Source organism: Musa acuminata, chromosome BXJ3-8, assembly GCF_036884655.1.
Source record: "Musa acuminata AAA Group cultivar baxijiao chromosome BXJ3-8, Cavendish_Baxijiao_AAA, whole genome shotgun sequence".
Lineage (NCBI taxonomy): Eukaryota > Viridiplantae > Streptophyta > Magnoliopsida > Zingiberales > Musaceae > Musa > Musa acuminata.
In genome coordinates, this window is record NC_088356.1 from 43,836,123 (window position 1) to 43,854,621 (window position 18,499).

Sequence of the window (18,499 nt, forward strand, 5' to 3'; positions counted from 1 at the left end):
TTCCTTTTTTTATGCATTTCAATTTTAATTTACCTCCAAAATTTTAATTTTCTCGTTTTTATGTTTTATTGTTCATCTAATAAACTATCTTTTTTACTTAATAATTAAATCTGTCTAAAATAATAAATACTCTTTTATTCCTTTTACTATTTTTATAATGTTATTATGTGTTCCTACATTATCCCCTCAGATTGATTTATGTTTTCAATTTTAATATACCTCTAAAAAAATTTATTATTTATTTAAAAACTAATTTTTTATATAATTATTATTTTTTTCTCAAAAATAAAATTTATTATTTATTTAAATATTTTTATAATATTATTATGTGTTTTGGCAATGTCTCTTATGTTTGGTTTATAAGTGACAGGTCTCAAATTAAGTAAATATATATATATATATTAATAGATTTCTTGACTTTTGAATATTGCATAATAAACTTCGAGAGCATGTATGAAAAATATTAATTTTGAAGATATATATATATATATAATATCTTGGCTTAAGAAAGAAAAATAATTTTATTCATGCACTTGGATTAAATACCACTAATTATGATTGGTTTATATTAATAAATTAGTGGTCTTACCCGATAGGCTTTTAAAGGGTTTTAGCATCCTTTAGGGTTTCAAAGAATGGTGAGACAATAACTTTTTTAGAGAAATATATTTTAAAATTGACTGGAAAATCATTGGGTTGGAAGGCACGTATGTGCAATCTTGACATTTAATTAATGGGGTGTGGATAAAAATATGTTATCCATTGTTGGAGAGGTGGGTGGATAAAAAGGAGTTCTTGGCAGCATGTCCATGGGATTTGGTCACGGGAGGTTTGAATGTGTTGTCGGGGTTGTTTTTAGAGAGATGAAAGATTTTTTTTTGTTGTTGATAAAATAATCCATCAAAATAATTGTTTGATTATTTTATGAGTATATTATATTTCTTCATATCTCGTCGTTATATACGTCCGTATAAATTGTTAGGATGGAGAAAACTAAGATATTAATTATAAGTTTAAGTTAGCATGACTTAAACATAAATGCTCTCATGTATATTCATTATAATTATTTATCTTAAATTCTCTAAATTAATAAAATCATAATAAATTTTGAAGTATTTTTTTTTATATTTTATATATATATATAATTTAAAGATACTTGAGATATTTTTTTATTGGATTACTCGAATCACATTGATACATGCATATGAATATTATAATATTGATCTAAAAATCTCCTTCGATTCATTTGAGGAATTTGCTTCAGGGTTGTTAGGTTGCCCGGATAATATCAATATATTTACACATGCAAAAATAATTATTCATTGTAAATTATATGAATCTTAACATAATAATGCAAAGACTCTCCACGAGATATAGTCGATGACATACTAGATCTTAGCGATCATCAATTTTAATTATTGTTCCCATGCTATATCTCATAAACTATTCAGTATATCTTTATCTTTTTGTTTTAATATAATTTTTTAGTGATTTATTTCGACTCTCTTTCTAGATCGTCTAGTATTTCACTAATCTATACATGTGAGACATAAGAGGTAGGTTGATGCTTCTTGAATTAAATTTTTAATGAATATACTATAATTAATTGTCAATGAATTGTCATGAGTAGAATAATAAAGCTAAGAGTATATGAACTCTCTTATAAGATATATCTGATGAAATTGATACACTTGCATGATAATTAAGGCCACGACGGAATGGTCGTAGTTCTGTAGGTTACATGAATCTTAAAGTGATGACGAGAGGACCTTACTCGATGCCCGTATCAGGAGTTGTCTATTTTACAAATGCAAAAATATATATTTACATAGATATCAAAGATAATGGGAACGCTATGAACATGATGGTGCCGTGAAATATGCCTGTTCAAATCTTAAGGCACCCATTGGAAGATCATCCTCTTCGTAGAGAGATTTGCTTTTTTATCACCCCCAACCCACCAGACGACTTATTGCAATGTGTCATAAACTTGGATAACATCCGATTCATCAATTTAATTAATAAAAAATAAAAAAAAATTTAGTAAAATTTAAACTAGAGTTATTAAATTTTAGGTTTAAAATATTAACAACTGCATCATCCAATTATAGTTTTAAAATATTAACAACCGTTGTCCAAATTTTAGATCGATTTGGTTTCGATTCGAATTAAACCGTAATCACCCATAACCAATAAGAACTTGATTAATATCCAAGAATAAATTCTTAATATATTCATTTAAAAAATAATCTTCGAAATCGAACTGTGATCACCCTTAACCATACGCACTTGATTAGCATCTAAGGATGAAATATCAATATACTGTTTTTTTCAGAGGAATTTTGTTCTGGGATAAAAGCTTGACAAGGCAACAAATGGACCTGTTGGTTGCTTCCCTTGCCCACCCAAATGCTGGGGGGCAAGTACTGGGGCATCAGCTTTGAAGTTTGAGCCCAGGGCTGGTCGAGGAAGAGAGTCATCACCAGGCACAGGCTTCCTCTGTACCACCACCGCAGTCTTCTTTTGTTGTCTTCCTCACACCCACCAAAGAAATCTACAATTGCATAATATGATGTTAAAGAATACTGGTCTCAGCCTAGTAGTAAACAGCACTAGTCAAATGTTGGACAATGAATATATATATATATATATATATCGATGCTGCATTTTTGCAGGAAAGACAAGGAACAGAGTTTGATGCTGTTCTACAGTAGTGGCCTCCATCCAGTGATAAAACCTGCAAAAGAGCTATATGGATAGTGTCTTGTGCCATTGAAGACATGCTGAGCTTTCAGGTCTGGTTGAATGTTCACCTCAGCGACACCATGTTGCTCGATCTATATCCTACCACATCATTATTATTATTATTATTGCTCTGCTCACATGTCCATTGGTTTTGTCACATTGTCATTTCCTTCTCTCTCTCAGTGAGAAAATTTCAGCTTGTGATCTCGTAACAATGTTAAGATCTTTTGTTTACATCCCTGTCTTAATCTTTGCTGAAAAGGGAAAAAAAAGGATCTACCCAGAAAAATCCCATATTAGGATGCTATGAGCTCATCCTAGTTTTGGGAAATTATTTATAATGTATTTGTCCTTTTAGATTCATTACATTGTTTGGATGATTTGATTACGATAGATGTGAGAGGAGAGGAGGAGACGAGCATAATAAATGATACAAACAGTTCATAGATAAATACATCGGCTCATGCAAGACGAACTATTTCGGATTAATCTAAAGTGCTTAGAAGCTTAAAAAATTCATCCGGTGAGACATTTCTAGACGAACAATCGATGTAAACATATAATGCATTTTTGTGATAATTTAAGGGAGTAGGTTTCTGCGCAGCAATTTAATTATGCTCAGCTTACTGTACTGCTCTGTCTCAGACCAAACAATCTCATGAAAACAGCTGCCCATGCCATGGAGGGATTTGTCTACTCTCCCATTTCAAATGTGCAATCCAGATTGTTCTCTGGGTCTTTGTCTCACCCGGATCTCTCTCTCTCTTTCTCTCTCTTGAGACAAAATCTTTATCCATATATTACTGATGTATGTCCACTGAGCTGATTGAAGGGCTACTGTTAAGAAACAGTGTTTTTTGCCGACACTTGAATGAGCGGCCACCACTCTGCTCCGCCACTCCTTAGCAATGGCCGAGCTGCCATTTACTGTACCCACCACAAAGTGGACTACGAGAGGAAGAGGGAGAAGAAGCACGAGTACTAAGAAAAGCCATGTGTCTGTGCATTGTTCTTGACATGACTGTATTGATATGTCAAACTGTGCTGAGAGACAGGTGGAAACCTTCTCCCCCCCATGTCTTTAAAGCTACTCTGCTATCATCTCTGTTTCAAACATGGGATGAATGCGATGAAGAAGATGGCATCGGATCCAAAAAAAAAAAAAAACACACACACACACATACAAATTTACAGCCACCAAAAACACTGGCAATAAAGTGATACACAACATCATCCTTCATGGCCTGATCTGGTGGCAGAAATCATGAATCCATTGGCAAGGCAAAGGACAATGTTCGACGGGACACAATCCATATCGAATACATTATTGCAGGTGGACCAGCAATCTACCAAACAGATCTGCACAATCCTACAATTAAGATTCCAATCCTGCTGACTGCCATCATGGTCCTCAGCTATACACAACAAACAAAGACCTCTTCAACCATGGCTGTCTGCAGCAGAAGACCAGTCCTTGATGCAGTTCATAGACCCATTCTTCCCTTGATTCATTGCCAACAAAATTTAACACCTTTTATGGAGGCATTTGATTACCACTTTGTATGCATGGTGATATGAACTTGATGTTGCACGGATTGATCTCTTCGGTGTGGTGGGTTCAGGTGCTGCTCCAAACTTCTCAGAGTAAATCTACAGTCTTCTAACATTTGGAGACCCACACACACACACATATATATATATATATATATATATATATATATATATATATATATATATATATATATATATATATATATATATATATATATATATATATATATATATATATATATATATATATATATATATATATATATATAATATCAGACCCAATAAAGAGATTTGACTATCTTTGTTGTTTTTACCATTTGGATTGTTCAAAGACATGATTATATTATTAAATTTAGATTAATTAGTCGGCTTAATTAGCTAATCAAATCATCTTTTAATGAGGCTTAAGACAATGGACCATAACTTGGGCCTCTCTATAAAGAGGCTCGATGATCTATCTCTATAAAGGCTCAATGGAAGTTGGCCATACAGTCTTCAATTTCTGAATTAGTTTAACCGTATTATTGTACCAAATTGGTGCCATAAATAGTTGGGATTAATTAGGATGTTTGCTTTTGGGTTATCTACTTACCCCAAAATCATGCAGCCATGCTCGATTCAATCATTTTGCGAATCACATTTTAATCCAAGGAATAAAATTAACTAAAAAATTTAGAATAATAGACATCTTAAGTTAATCTTCCTACCCAACTAATATTCAACACCATCAATTAGTATCCATTCTCTAAATTAAGCCCTTTTCGGGTTTACTTTATATAATCAAATCGTTCCACGTGTTCCTAATTATTTAACACTCATCTCATAACAACCAAAATCAATATATATATATATATATATATATATATATATATATATATATATATATTCTTCTCATTATTTAATGCCTTCACGCACGCCTCACCGAACAGTTACATTGTCGACTCGTGATTTCTTAGTCATGTGAGGTTGCACTGATGAAATTACACCATGTATTTGTTTGATTTAATGCACTTATTAAGTTAGTATTAGATAATGTTATCTTTTTCGTAAAATTGTAAGTTTCAACTAAAAATTAATGTTAGATGTTGATAAGGGCTCGTAAAGTACATGACTCGGGAACGAGTTTACTTAATCATTAGTACGGCTCGTATACTCGTGAGGAATTCTCCGCTTTGGGCGATGGATGGATCTGTACGATTTTATTCTTTTGGATAATGTGAATTCAAAAAAATACTTTTAAGAGGAAGAAAAATCTGATGAATTTATGAGCTCTTGGTTCTTGTCCTCCTCAACTTGACACTAAATGATATTATCAAATATCATGCTAAGTAAATCAATCTGGTGCACATAATTTAGTCGTCGGATTGGATAGGGATATCAGTTAATTTGAATGAAAAGGATTGTCAATATTATTGATAGCAAAATTGTGTGTCCGTATTCTATTCACCTTTGGCTATCCTCTCTCTCTCCCTCTGCGTTCCTTAGATCTTATTGCTTCATCAAATAGGAAGGCAGGACGTTACGAATCCATCCTCATTAAAGACCCATACGACAAATCAAACTCGTAGCATATAAGAGAGAGAGAGAGAGAGAGAGAGAGAGAGAGAGAGAAGAGGCTGATCCCGCCCCAAGCCGACCCAACCCGCCTCGTGGGCGTTTTTGAACCAACGAGGCATTTGGCGAAACCAACAAGGAAAAAGGGCAACGACGTGCCCGAATCAATGGCCGCTGCTTCTCCTCCTCTCCCCTTCTCTTAAATCCCTCAATCCACACCCCTCTGCCATTTCTTCTCCACCACCAAACAGCCCCCCCCCCCCCACTTCAATTTCCTCCTCTCCATCTTTCATTCTTTCTTTGTTTCGGGTTCGGCGTGATCTAGGGTTTCGATCGAGAAGAGGAGGGAAGGGAATGGGGGAGCCCAAGAACCGGTGGACGTGGGACCTGCCGGGGTTCGAGCCGAGGAAGCCGGACGAGGGGGGCGAGGACCGGGGCTACCGCCCCCCGGTACGGCGGCTCTCCGTCTCCCAGTCGTCTCTGGCGCCCCGGGCGGACCAACCCAAGAGGCTCATCGCCGTTCGGCTTCAGAAGTTGAAGAACCAGCTCAAGGTTCGAGCTCCTTGCGTCTCCCCCCTCTTCCTTTGACTTTTCCGGTCGCTTTATGTGCTCTTCCTTTTTGTTTTCTGTGGTCGGCTGGCCAGTGTTGCTTTTTTTTTACCGATAAACGATGACAATTCTTTGGCTTCTGGGTAGACGTACAAAATCGGTAGAGGAAGACTGCACCGCTGACTTTGTGAGTGCGTCTACTCAGAAGCCAAAGTCAACCGTGCAGTTTTGAACTTATTCTCCTTTATTTGTGTATTTTGGGAAGTATTTTGGAAAATTATAGTCGTAGTTACAAGCGTAGAAAATATGGGAACACATGATCGTTGTAGCTCTGCATCTTTCTGCCTCAACAATTCTGGTGGTAGTGTGCCAAAAAATTAGGCTATTTGATACTTACACTCTCCCCCACTACTTCTGCATGAAATTTAGGTTGGTCTTGATTTATCTGCTCTTGGTTTATCTTATAATTCTCAACAGACTTCCTCTTGGCACCTTGATCTTGGGTTATGTGTGTTTTTTATCTTTTTAGCTCGGGGTTAATTGATTCTAGGAAGATTTGCGTGTGTTCATTTACTAGCCTAAAGTGAAAACACTACCACGTACCAAATCGGCAACGAACTGAACATTATAACCAATCATTATAAAAGAAGTAACAAAAGTATATATTGAATAAGAGAAGTTCTCTAAAGGTATTACCTAAGTTACTAAATATAGCACATTATCAAACCAAGGTTTTAGGTTTTGATCTGGTGCTGAAACCGGATGTTGGTCAGAGGTAGGGTTCTGGTGTAGGTTGACACACCAACACTTGGTGCGAGTTAGTACTTCCCAGACTACTGAAAGAGGGAGAGAAGAGGAGAGGACAGGTCAGTAGATGAAGAAGAAGAGGAGCTGGAAGAGGAAGAGGATACATATTGGTAGTAGGAAGATGAGCAAATGGTGACCCGAATGGTTAGGGAGGGAAGAGGACAGCAATTTGATGGGCAAAGGAGGCGGCAGCGACAATGTGGTGGGGAAGTGGAGGAGACAGTGGCATAGAGGGTGAGAGGGAGAGAGAGCTCGTGAGAGGCAGAGAGAATGTTTGAGAAAGGGAAGGGTTGAGGACGAGGGAGGAAAAAGAAGAAAAGGAAAAGAAAAATACAGATGCAATATAACAACAAAGTCATAGGTCTCAACTATTCGGGATCGGCTATATGAAAAAAAAAAAATATTACAGTTACTAGGCCGTAACCTTATGCCCGGTATCAAAATGCATGGGGATATTAACAATCTGGTATGCTCGTATGGTGAGTTTATGGTTGGTACAACCCATACGAGACTGAATTAGGTGAATTATCCTGTTTGAGTCAGACTTGGTTATTGGACCAGTAAATACCCGCTCGCACCTCACTACATGCCAATATGTGGGAAATTTCCAACTTGAGGAATATGTTTAGTTTCAGTTTTATGTCTAACTATCTATTTTTAGCAGGTAGATCATGTAGTAACTGCATATAACAAGGACTTACATTGTATGAACTCTATAATGATTACATTGGGATATGTGGATTATCTCTGTTTGTTTGTCTTCAACATTGAAAGTGTTGCGGGGTATGGCTTTGAAAGTTGAGATACAGTTTGGTGTGTTGGATGTGTTTGTTGATGAATATTGTGGAAGATGGAATCTCATGTTGATGGCTAGAGCACCTCTTCATAAATAGTACTCCATTTTGGTGTTACTTAAGTCTGAAGGTTAAATTCTTTTCTCTGAATTTCTCTGGAATCTCTTATACGTTAAGCAACTAAATTAATCTGTCAGTTATAGCATTGTGGCTTAATGAATGCCTAACACATTTCTGAATGTGTATATCGTCAGTCTAGGTTGAAAAGGTTGGATTATTAGTCTAGGTTGAATGTGAGTGTACATATGCTTTAATGCATGCCTAACACTTTCAATTATACTTTGAATAATAAATTTGTTTTGAACACCTGCAGTGAATATATTTTCTTTATAATATGTGTTCCATAGCTCCTAATGCCGTATTTTGTACATCACTTGTTCTTATCAACTTGGCTTGATAGCATGCTCGAGAGGATTACTTGGAACTGAGGCAGGAAGCCGCTGATCTTAGAGAGTATTCTAATGCCAAACTTGATCGAGTTACTCGTTATCTGGGCGTACTTGCAGACAGGGCTAGGAAATTAGGTGAGCCATCTAAGGTTGCTGTTCTAATGCTTGTTTAGTGCTAAATATATATGTAGATTTTGTTTTTGCCTGTATTTTTCTTTTGTGATGCTTGACATGTTCCTATCACACTAGGAATGGCTGTAATATCTTGTATAACATTCATTTTTACTCAGCACTAGGGCTTGATGTTTTGTTTTATCTTCCATATGTGGGCTGGAGTGAGAATGAACATAGTTTGATGACACATTCTCTTTCTGTTGTTCCCTTATGACATTACTCCTTGCTACAAATCTTCACCTTTCCAAGTAGACATTGTAATTATTACCTGCATATTTGGTTGTCCAGTACTATATTAATCTTTTCCATCATATACGACAGCTAATTTGAGCATATCTACGATTGAGAATGCCAATAACCAATGATTAAAATATCGGTTCAGTATACAGATAGGTTGGAAGCCAGAAAGGTGTGGCACAAATTACTAAGTAGCAGTATAAATTAGTACAAGTCAGTATCCGCTGGACTGCTACAAGCATTAAAAGGAGGAGGGGGAGGAGGCTTTGGACCGCGAGAAGGTGGAAGGGTGATATGGTACCATACGATCGATGAGACAGAGGACATGACGACAGGTAGGAGTGCTGTGCACCGAGCGGTAGTGATTACAACGGCTTTGTGACATTGTGTGAGCTGCAAAAGAAGAGAAAGAAAACAAAATATGGCTCAAAAGGTACAGCGGTATCGGTACCATCCAGTATAGCTCAGTATTGGTTAGGTTAATGTCCGGTAAGCTAGGCGCGGAATGCCTATGGGGTGGTGACCTCAGTTTCACACTGGGCCATGCAAAATTGCCCTGTCCATGTACTGGTCAGTCATCAAATTGGTGAAAAATGGATTATGCAACTAGTGATTGGAAACTTTAATCCTTGCCAATAACAACCATGAAATTGGAAACGAACAATTAGCCTATAATCAGAACTTTACCTGGTTGCATAATAAAAAGAACCTTCTCATACATCTGAAAGTGAGAACAGTTTATAGAAGACCCGAAGAAGGATGCGATGGAGAATTTCAACTGGGTTTCCCTCTTATCTTCCTCCATCATTCATCAAAGTATATGACTTCCTTGTTAGATTTGACCAGTATTAGTTGCTTTGCTTAGATATAAATGGTTGTTTTTTTATATATTTGTCTAGTCGGACTAGAAGTTCATAAGTGGTTGTTTTAGACCTGTTTATCCTTTTGAATGCTTTGTTTGAATCATCAGTTAGTGTTTTTACGTCTGCTATGAAAATCTTCATCGGTACAAGGTTCATTATTGCGGATGAGAGCTTTCTGATGCATTACCTTTCAGAAAATTTAGGGAAAGCGGAAACCAAACTATCATTCAAGCACGTCATAGGAATGACATATGAAGATAAATTTTGAAGTTTTTTTTGTGGAAACTATTATTTCTTCTCAGGATGATTTAACTTTGATATACATCACTTTTACAACAATTATATTATGGTGCTGCTTCCTGTTCCACTTATACCTATCTTCTTGATATCAAGGCAACTCATGGATCAAGCTATATATTGACCCAGTGTTTAAATTCTGTTCTTTTTCAGATCAAGCTGCTTTTGAAAGTGAGGCTAGAATTACACCTTTAATCAATGAGAAGAAAAAACTGTTCAATGATTTGTTGACAGCTAAAGGTACTAAATCATCTTGAACTTTATTTTCTTAGTATGGATGTGAATATTTTATCCTTGTTTTGAGAGATGAAGTTCCTACCTTGCTGTCTTACTCTTTTCTGTCATTATTTTCTGTTGAAGATATAGTATGTCACTTTCAGGAAATGTTAAGGTATACTGTCGTGTAAGGCCACCTTTTGAAGATGAAGGCCCTTCCATAATTGAGCTTCCAGATGACTTTACTATCAGAGTAAACACTGGCGATGAATCACTTGCCAATCCTAAAAGGGACTATGAATTTGATAGGGTGTATGGACCTCATGTTGGACAAGGTAAGAGGATGATTACATTCCATACATGATCTCGTTAAAAGTTCATCTAAATATTAAAAATTTTATAACCAGCTGTGATCCTTATGGTTTGTGGATTCATTAGGTTGTTTTACATACCACATAATACAGATAACCTTAAATCAAGCACAGTTTTTTGAATAACCTTTTGGTTGTCCATTTAGAATGCTAGATGTTATGATAATGCTGTTTTCACCTAACTTGTTGTAACTTGGCTTTGTTATTCTTTCAGGGGAATTTTTTTGTGATGTTCAACCATTTGTGCAGTCAGCCTTGGATGGATATAATGTTTCTATATTTGCATATGGGCAAAGTCGTTCTGGAAAAACACATACAATGGTCTCTCCCTCTCATTGGACCCTTATTCTTTATTTCTCAATCCTAAAAAATTTCCACCTAACAAGCTTCCGGTTCTTCATTATCTCTAATATGCTTTGAATTTGTCATAAAATTTGGTGTTATATTATGGGTGTCCTTTAGAATTCTTTGTATCTCTGATTTATGTTAATCATTTCATTACATCTTATTTGTTTTAATATTCTTTGCATTATAAATAAAATGGGGAATTATTTGAGGAAGTTCTTAACAAATTCTTGTATATGTGATATCTGCTAGGGATTATTTACTATTTGAATGTAGACGTTGTTCATTTCTTTTGAACTACATTTTGTGGAGTACCAATTTATGACTATATATTGTATTTCTTTTTATTCATTGAGTTGTCAGTAAAATTTTGACCAGATTCACCAGCCTTATGAAGTATGTAGATATTGTAATGTCGCAACACTCGTCCAAAAGAACTAAAGCAATTAATATGTATACAGATTATGTCATCAAAGAATCATATCAGTTATCATTATGTAAGCAAAGGAATTCAGCATAAATCATAGGGATATCAAAGAGACCTTTTGTTAATTGGGGGCTTCTGTTGTTGGTGTAATTGTCATTTCGTTTGTCCTGCACCCAACCATTGCAGGGACAGATGATTGTGATTAATTAGAATAATAATTCTTAAGCTAGATGCAATGTATCTATTCTGTTAAATTGTATAAGGCTGAAATTTTGTTATGCCTTGAGCAGAGGGTTTAAAGCTGACTTGCTTAAATTGATGGCCATCATCCTTTCAGTCAGATGTTCAAGTTCTAGAAATATACAATTGTTTTATAAGGATATAAATGGCTTATATTTTCCGGATAAACTTTTGTATTTATCTCATATATGAATGCATGCTGGGTAAACTGAAAATTTGCATCGTATATTGCCTTGAGGACTGGGTTTTTGGCGAAGTGCTTGTTACAAGAAATTACTAATGTGTGTTAGTCATGGAAATGTGCTTAGCATGGATATGCTGACTAGTTTGTGCTATATTAGTATATTTGGTGTATGATATACATTAGTGTATCAGCTATTGCAGTGAAGCTATGGCATCCACATTGGCTTGACACATGGAAATAGTGAAGAAATAGCCCTTACACATGTTCCAACCACTGTATGTATATGAGGAGACACTGGTGAATTCATTGTCTTGTGCAGCATAAACGACATAAATCTGAAAGTTCTTGGGAGATATGCCACATTCTACGGAATGAAACTTTATAACTATGCAGAATTGCTTGAAGCTATTCAGTTGAAACAAAGCCAATTGCTTGAAATTAGGGTTTAGTCTCTGTGATACATCCTACTAGTTAGTGCATTGTTACTGAGCTAATAGGTCTCATGTTTGAATATATGTGGGAGTGCCTTGTAGGCTGTTTAATATAATGGAAGGAAATTATTTTTTTATGAAAGCTAGGGTTTAAATTTGATGCTTTGGACCACTCAATACTTCAATCATAAATCGTAATCTAAACATTCAGTTTGATTGCTTAAAATTGGAGGCTTGGTCCATATTGTTACTATTTCCAATCAGATGGAAAACTAATCCATCTTACTAGGTCCAATCAGGTATTAACTTAAAATAGGACCAAACCGTAGCACCAGGGATTGCTGTGCTGATCGGCATAAAGTCCGATCAAGTTGAAATGTATTGAAAGGAAACGACACATGGCTTGCCGAATTGTGTCAAAAATGCATTGACTCTGCCAATCTTTTGGTTTGTGCTTTGCTGGCACTAATCTGCAAGACATTGAAGTGTTCTATGTTGGAAAGGTGTTGCCATGCCCTTGTGACATGAAATGGTAATTTTTACATTGCTTATCTGTTGCTTTATTGAAGTTGTCATGGTACTAGGTAATAGGTATAAGCATTTTGTGACCCAATTCTTGCTTAGGCTGCTACATATCTCTTGTACCAGACAATATCCCATGATTTCTTTTTAAATTAGAAAAAAGGTAAGTTTTAGAGTTGCAAAATATCACTAAGGCCAGGAGGTTAACAATAGAGAACTCAGCAGCAACAGATCTATTATTGGTAATTAGGTCAAATTTTGAGATTGAATGATCAGTTAGTCTCGTTTATGGGGCTAAAAAATTTATCTCACTTTGGAAAAAAATGTGACTGCCTCATCTTCCAACTGCCAACAGATTCTAGTGTTAATTAACTTGTGCATCCTCTTCAGTGCTACTTCTTTTCGTGTTTGCAATCATGGCAAGCTTGAGGGCCATAGGAGTTAACTTGAGGAATTGGGGCATGTGTAGCTGTATTTCCAGCACATTTTGCTAGTCTTATTTCTTAAGGCATCTTGTAGGGGATTAATATTCCAATAACAACAACAAAGCCGTAAGTCCCAACTATTTAGGGACGGCTACATGGATCCTTTGCTGCCATTGAGATATGTAAAAGATTATATGTTTAGTTTAGTTTAGAGTACTTAAAAATTGATCTTTAGTTATAGTTTCTATTAAAGTCTTTTTATGTCTTCCTCTACATTTCATAGTACCACTACTATTAATTATTTCACCTCTTCTAACTATCGCATCCGGAGGTCTCCTGACCATATACGTATGTCATTTTAAATAATTTTCTCTCATTAATCCTTTACCGAAGTGATATATAGTTGTTTACGAATAAAAATACTTTTCCTATCTTACATAGTGACTCGACACATTCATCTCAACATTTTCATTTTGAGTACACAAACTTTTTGTATATGTTGTTTTTTAACTGTCCAACACTCAGATCCATAAAGCATTATTGGTCTTACAATTGTTTTATACAAATTTTCTTTTAATCTCAACGATATTCGATGATCACACAAGGCTCTTGACGCTTGTCGTCATTTTAACTATCCCGCTTTTACTCTGAATCAAGGTATGCAATTTCGAATAATATCGTCTGGTACGGGCGATATGTATCAGTCCGTCAGCTGGACTAGTACACGGATCGCTCGTTACCCGACAGAACGGAATATATATATATATATAATCGAGGCGACGTCGCCCCGTGTGGGAGAAGGAAAAGGCGATGTCGCCTTTTATAATATATATATATATATATATATATATATATATATATATATATAATCTTTTTATATATAAATATATATTTATTAATTTATATATATTTATATAAATGAGGCGATGTTGCCCCGCCTGGGAGAAGAGAGGCGACGTCGCCGACTTATATATATATATATATATATATATATATCGAGCGGTATACCGAATGGTATACCGCTCGGTATATAGTATCGTACCGAGCGAACGTTGAAACTCCGGTATGGTACGATATTTCAATCCTTGCTCTCAATAATATCTTCATTGATCTCTTTATTTTTTGAATAATTGATCCAATATACCTAATACTTTTCCATAAAGGGATTTCTTGTCCATCCAATTTAATTATATTCTTCTATCTATTTATAGAATCACTAAAATTGTATTTTATATGTTCAATCTTAGTTCCACTTAATCTAAAACCCTTAGTTTCGAAAGCTTGCATCTATAGCTCAAGCTTATAATTAATTCCACTTAGGCTTCTCATCAACTAAGACAATATCATCAGTAAATAACATACACCATGGAGGTCTATCATATAAGTGACTAGTAAGTTCATTAATTATCAATGTGAAAAAGTAGATTTTGCATTTTTGGTGTTCTTCATCTTCGGTGCTAATAAATACATTTTCCTCTGTGTATATGGAGTTTCTCACTGGAATTATGTTTCTAGTGGCTCTTTTTGGTTCTGAATTGTTTCTTCTAGAGCATCCATTAGTAGTTACATGGCAACATGGATGTCTAGAATTCCCATGCATAGGCTTTGTGTGTAATATTATGTCTTACATCACTTTTAAGCATTGTTCTTAAATTTTGATGTGGTTGCTACGTTTTCAGGAAGGATCAAGTCATGAGCGTGGTCTGTATTTTCGCAGTTTTGAGGAGCTCTTTGATCTGTCTAATTCAGATACTACTACAACATCTCAGTATACTTTCTATGTTACTGCCTTTGAGCTTTATAATGAGCAGGTTTTCCAGTCTTTCCAATTTTTTTCTTTTTTTATATGCTTTGACACAATTAACATTGTCATTTCTTTAGTTTACCATATTAATCAATGTTTCTCTTATAGTGCTTACTTTTCTTTGTTATAGTTCTCCCGCTCATCTATTTCGTTAATGAGGATATAATTGTTGTGTTTCCCCACATTTTGTATCTTGATAGGTTCAAGATTTGCTGGCAAAATCTTTAAGCAGCTTACCAAGAAATCAATTGGATTACCGAGATTCATCCTTGGAACTTACACAGGAGAAAGTAGATAATCCTTTAGACTTTTCTAGAGTACTTAAAGTTGCACTTCAGAATCGAGGGACCGATTCTTCAAAGGCCATTATGTCCCATCTGTATGTATGAGTAGTCTGAGATTACTGCTTTCTGGATCTTCCTGTTAGTTTAGTTGAACCTGTTCATGACTACTGTCTGGAAGATACACCCATTTGCAAAAGAAACTATTCATTTTTGCTTAATTTGCCTCTGATTTAACATAATAGAGTTTCATGAAATTTGTAAGCCATGCTTTAGGTCTGTGTGCAGTCCCAGGCCAGAATAATAACTGACCTAATTTTTGCTTATTCGAGATTTTTTTATTTTCATTTTCATATTAATGTTTGGATGGAATTGATTGGTGGTACCCGTGTCTACCACCAGGTGGGGCCAAAAGTTCTGTGCAAAACTGTGACATACCATTTTAATCATATGGTAGATGTTGAATACTAACATTGTCATGGTTAAATTTCTTGTATTAAACAATGAATAATGTGATGCGATGATATTAACGATGTTAGAAGTTGTCATGGTTAATCTTGTGATAGATAGTGAATAATGTGAAAACGAGAATGTCCCGATCAAAGTTAATAAATATTGAGGATACCATGAACAAGCACATGATGATTATCTTCCATCATTGAACTTGTCAAAATGATTCTTAGCTAATGGAAACTGAAATGTGTTACATTTTGAGAGATAAAAAAAACTTGTTTATACTTGAATGTCTCATCCAGTATGGCAAAATTAATTATTCTATAGGTTTTTTAAAAAGACAATAAAAAGACTAAGTATATAGGATAGAACACATTTATTACTAGTCAAACTAGTTTATATATATACACACACTTTTGCAAAAATATGCTCATTATCTTCCATAACATGACTTGTTAGGATGTTTTATAATTTCAAAACAAAGTTATTCTGTAAGAGGAAAGATTTACACTTGATAGTCAAAATTAATTATCATAATGGTCTTTTTAAAATGGAAGTTAACACCAAAAGCAAGCAAAAGAAGTTGTTCATAAGCATAGCATTTTGGACAGTCCAAAAAGTTATTTCAAAGCTGAGACCTTATTATGAGCAAATTACCATTTCTTGAGTTGTGATGGAGGTGGTTGTGCCAACATGAAATTTGTAGCAACTTCATTGACATTTAGAGTGCTAATGAAAAAAAATAAGAAGCAAGGGCAGGCACAGGCCCCTGCTAGCCATCATTTGGGTCCATGCATTTATGGCATTGGATGATATTCAATTCCATTAATATGTCAATCTTTATTAGCCACTATATCATAGAATAAGAAACTATGACATCCAATATTTTACTGATTTGGTGAGAATGCAAAAATATTAGTTGCGATTTGGATTTCAGTTTGAGACAGGATATCAAATGAATAAACTGGTAAGCTAAGTTAAATTAATTCTTTGTTATGTTTATACAATATCATTTAGAATTCTCTTGCTATGGTAAAGTTTCTAGCAGATTTTATATTTTTGGATTTTCATGATCTTTCTAGGCCTTAAAAACTGTTGCTAATTCATTAGTTTCGGCATCTTTTGATGGTCTATAAAGGCGTTCTTCGATAGACAATTGTAGGAACCGCCAGCATATTTGGGTTCTCTTGTTCTGAGAAATGTCTGGTATCTTTTTTCCCAGGATTATTACCATTCATATTCACTATTCAAATTGGGTCACTAGAGAAAACTTGTATAGCAAACTCTCTCTTGTTGATCTACCTGGAAGTGAAATATTGATGGTTAAAGATGCTAGCGGGGATCATCTAACAAACTTTTTGCACGTTTCAAAGTCACTTTCTGCGTAAGTATTGAAATGCACTTTTGATTTCAAGGATGCAAGACTTACTAGCTTCTGCATTTTTAAATGTTATTTTCCCTTTTCCTTTACTAATTAGGTTGGGTGATGTTTTAACATCACTGACGACAAAGAAAGAGACTGTACCATATGAAAATTCGAGGATGACCCAAATTCTTGCTGACTCCATGGGTAAGATGTTTCTTATGTGATTAAAGTTTTTTGCCTGTTTCATGTCCATTCTGACTTGATTTGGTCGAGTTAATTTTTGAAGTTTACTTTAATGACCGAGGAACCTGCGCAGTTGGTTCACATCCTTGTAATTAACTCTTTTATCTCAAAAGTGGAGGCTGACTGAAACTGTTTTCCTTGTATGAAAATAATGAAGACTTCAGCTACTAATATTGCCTATGGAGTGATAATATAGGACAATACTTGTTTTAGTTAATTGGTTTATCGTCCACCAAATCTGACTCACTAAACCTTCTATTGTATGTATATATGTGTGTGTGTGTGTGGAAAGTCTCCTGGAGTAGAGAAAAAGTTTCTGTTTCCCTTTGCAAATTCTTTTATTCTATTCTAGTTGCTTCATTTATTTTGTCTGTGGCAGGTGGGAGCTCAAAGACCTTGTTGATTGCCCATGTCTGTTCAAATTCTTCAAATATGTCTGAAACATTGGCCACACTTAACTTTTCTTCTAGGGCAAGAAATGCCGAACTCAGCCTTGGTAATCGGGATACAATTAAGAAATGGAAAGATGTGGTAAGCACCTTTTTCAAATGCTTGAAAAATATGTTTACTTCTTTCGTTCACCTGCTTTGTTGTTGGGTTGAACTTCTGTGAAAGTTTTTATATCATCTGTTAGGCAAATGATTCACGGAAGGAACTGTATGAGAAAGAAAAAGAAGTTCTTGGCTTGAAGAATGAAGTTATGGGGCTAAAGGTTGCTCTTAAAGATGCCAATGATCAATGCATTCTGCTTTTTAATGAAGTCCAAAAAGCTTGGAAGGTTTCTTTTACACTTCAGGCAGATTTAAAGGTCCTATTCTGGCCTTTTGTCCTTAATTATTATGTCCCTATTCTGATTCTGTTTTTTTTATGTTATTATAAATTTGAGTTCCTACAATCGATGTAATTCCAAAGAGAGTTAAATGGATTATGTTGTGTACTTGTGTTATATATTATTGTTCTTATAAAATGGAACTATAAATGGTGTGTTATATCAAGCATGACTAGGTTGTTGATCCCTAGAGCTGAAGATCATTCAGATTCTAAATTTTATGGAACAATCAGAGTTTGGGCTAATATTTTTTTATCTAAATCACATCATTGCAGCCAACTTTTATCCCTTGAAGTATGAATATTTGGTTATGGGCAATGACACAAATTGTAAATCACAAGT

At 35.1% G+C, this 18,499-nt stretch overlaps 1 protein-coding gene across 2 annotated transcripts in view; it reads left to right on the forward strand.

The window, feature by feature from the left end:
* The first annotated feature begins 5,902 nt into the window (after positions 1-5,902).
* Positions 5,903-18,499, forward strand: part of LOC103995217 (kinesin-like protein KIN-14L) — a 35,314-nt gene continuing 22,717 nt past the window's right edge. The window contains exons 1-11 of one of the 2 annotated variants that reach the window (XM_009415753.3): positions 5,903-6,402; positions 8,461-8,584; positions 10,174-10,260; positions 10,401-10,571; positions 10,822-10,928; positions 14,861-14,992; positions 15,186-15,364; positions 16,942-17,103; positions 17,198-17,289; positions 17,708-17,859; positions 17,963-18,136. In XM_009415753.3, the coding sequence (XP_009414028.2) occupies positions 6,205-6,402; positions 8,461-8,584; positions 10,174-10,260; positions 10,401-10,571; positions 10,822-10,928; positions 14,861-14,992; positions 15,186-15,364; positions 16,942-17,103; positions 17,198-17,289; positions 17,708-17,859; positions 17,963-18,136 (1,578 nt within the window). In that variant the 5' untranslated portion in view covers positions 5,903-6,204. Of the gene's footprint in view, positions 6,403-8,460; positions 8,585-10,173; positions 10,261-10,400; positions 10,572-10,821; positions 10,929-14,860; positions 14,993-15,185; positions 15,365-16,941; positions 17,104-17,197; positions 17,290-17,707; positions 17,860-17,962; positions 18,137-18,499 lie in introns of those variants that run through there. The other variant, XM_065161597.1, reaches the window with a different exon arrangement.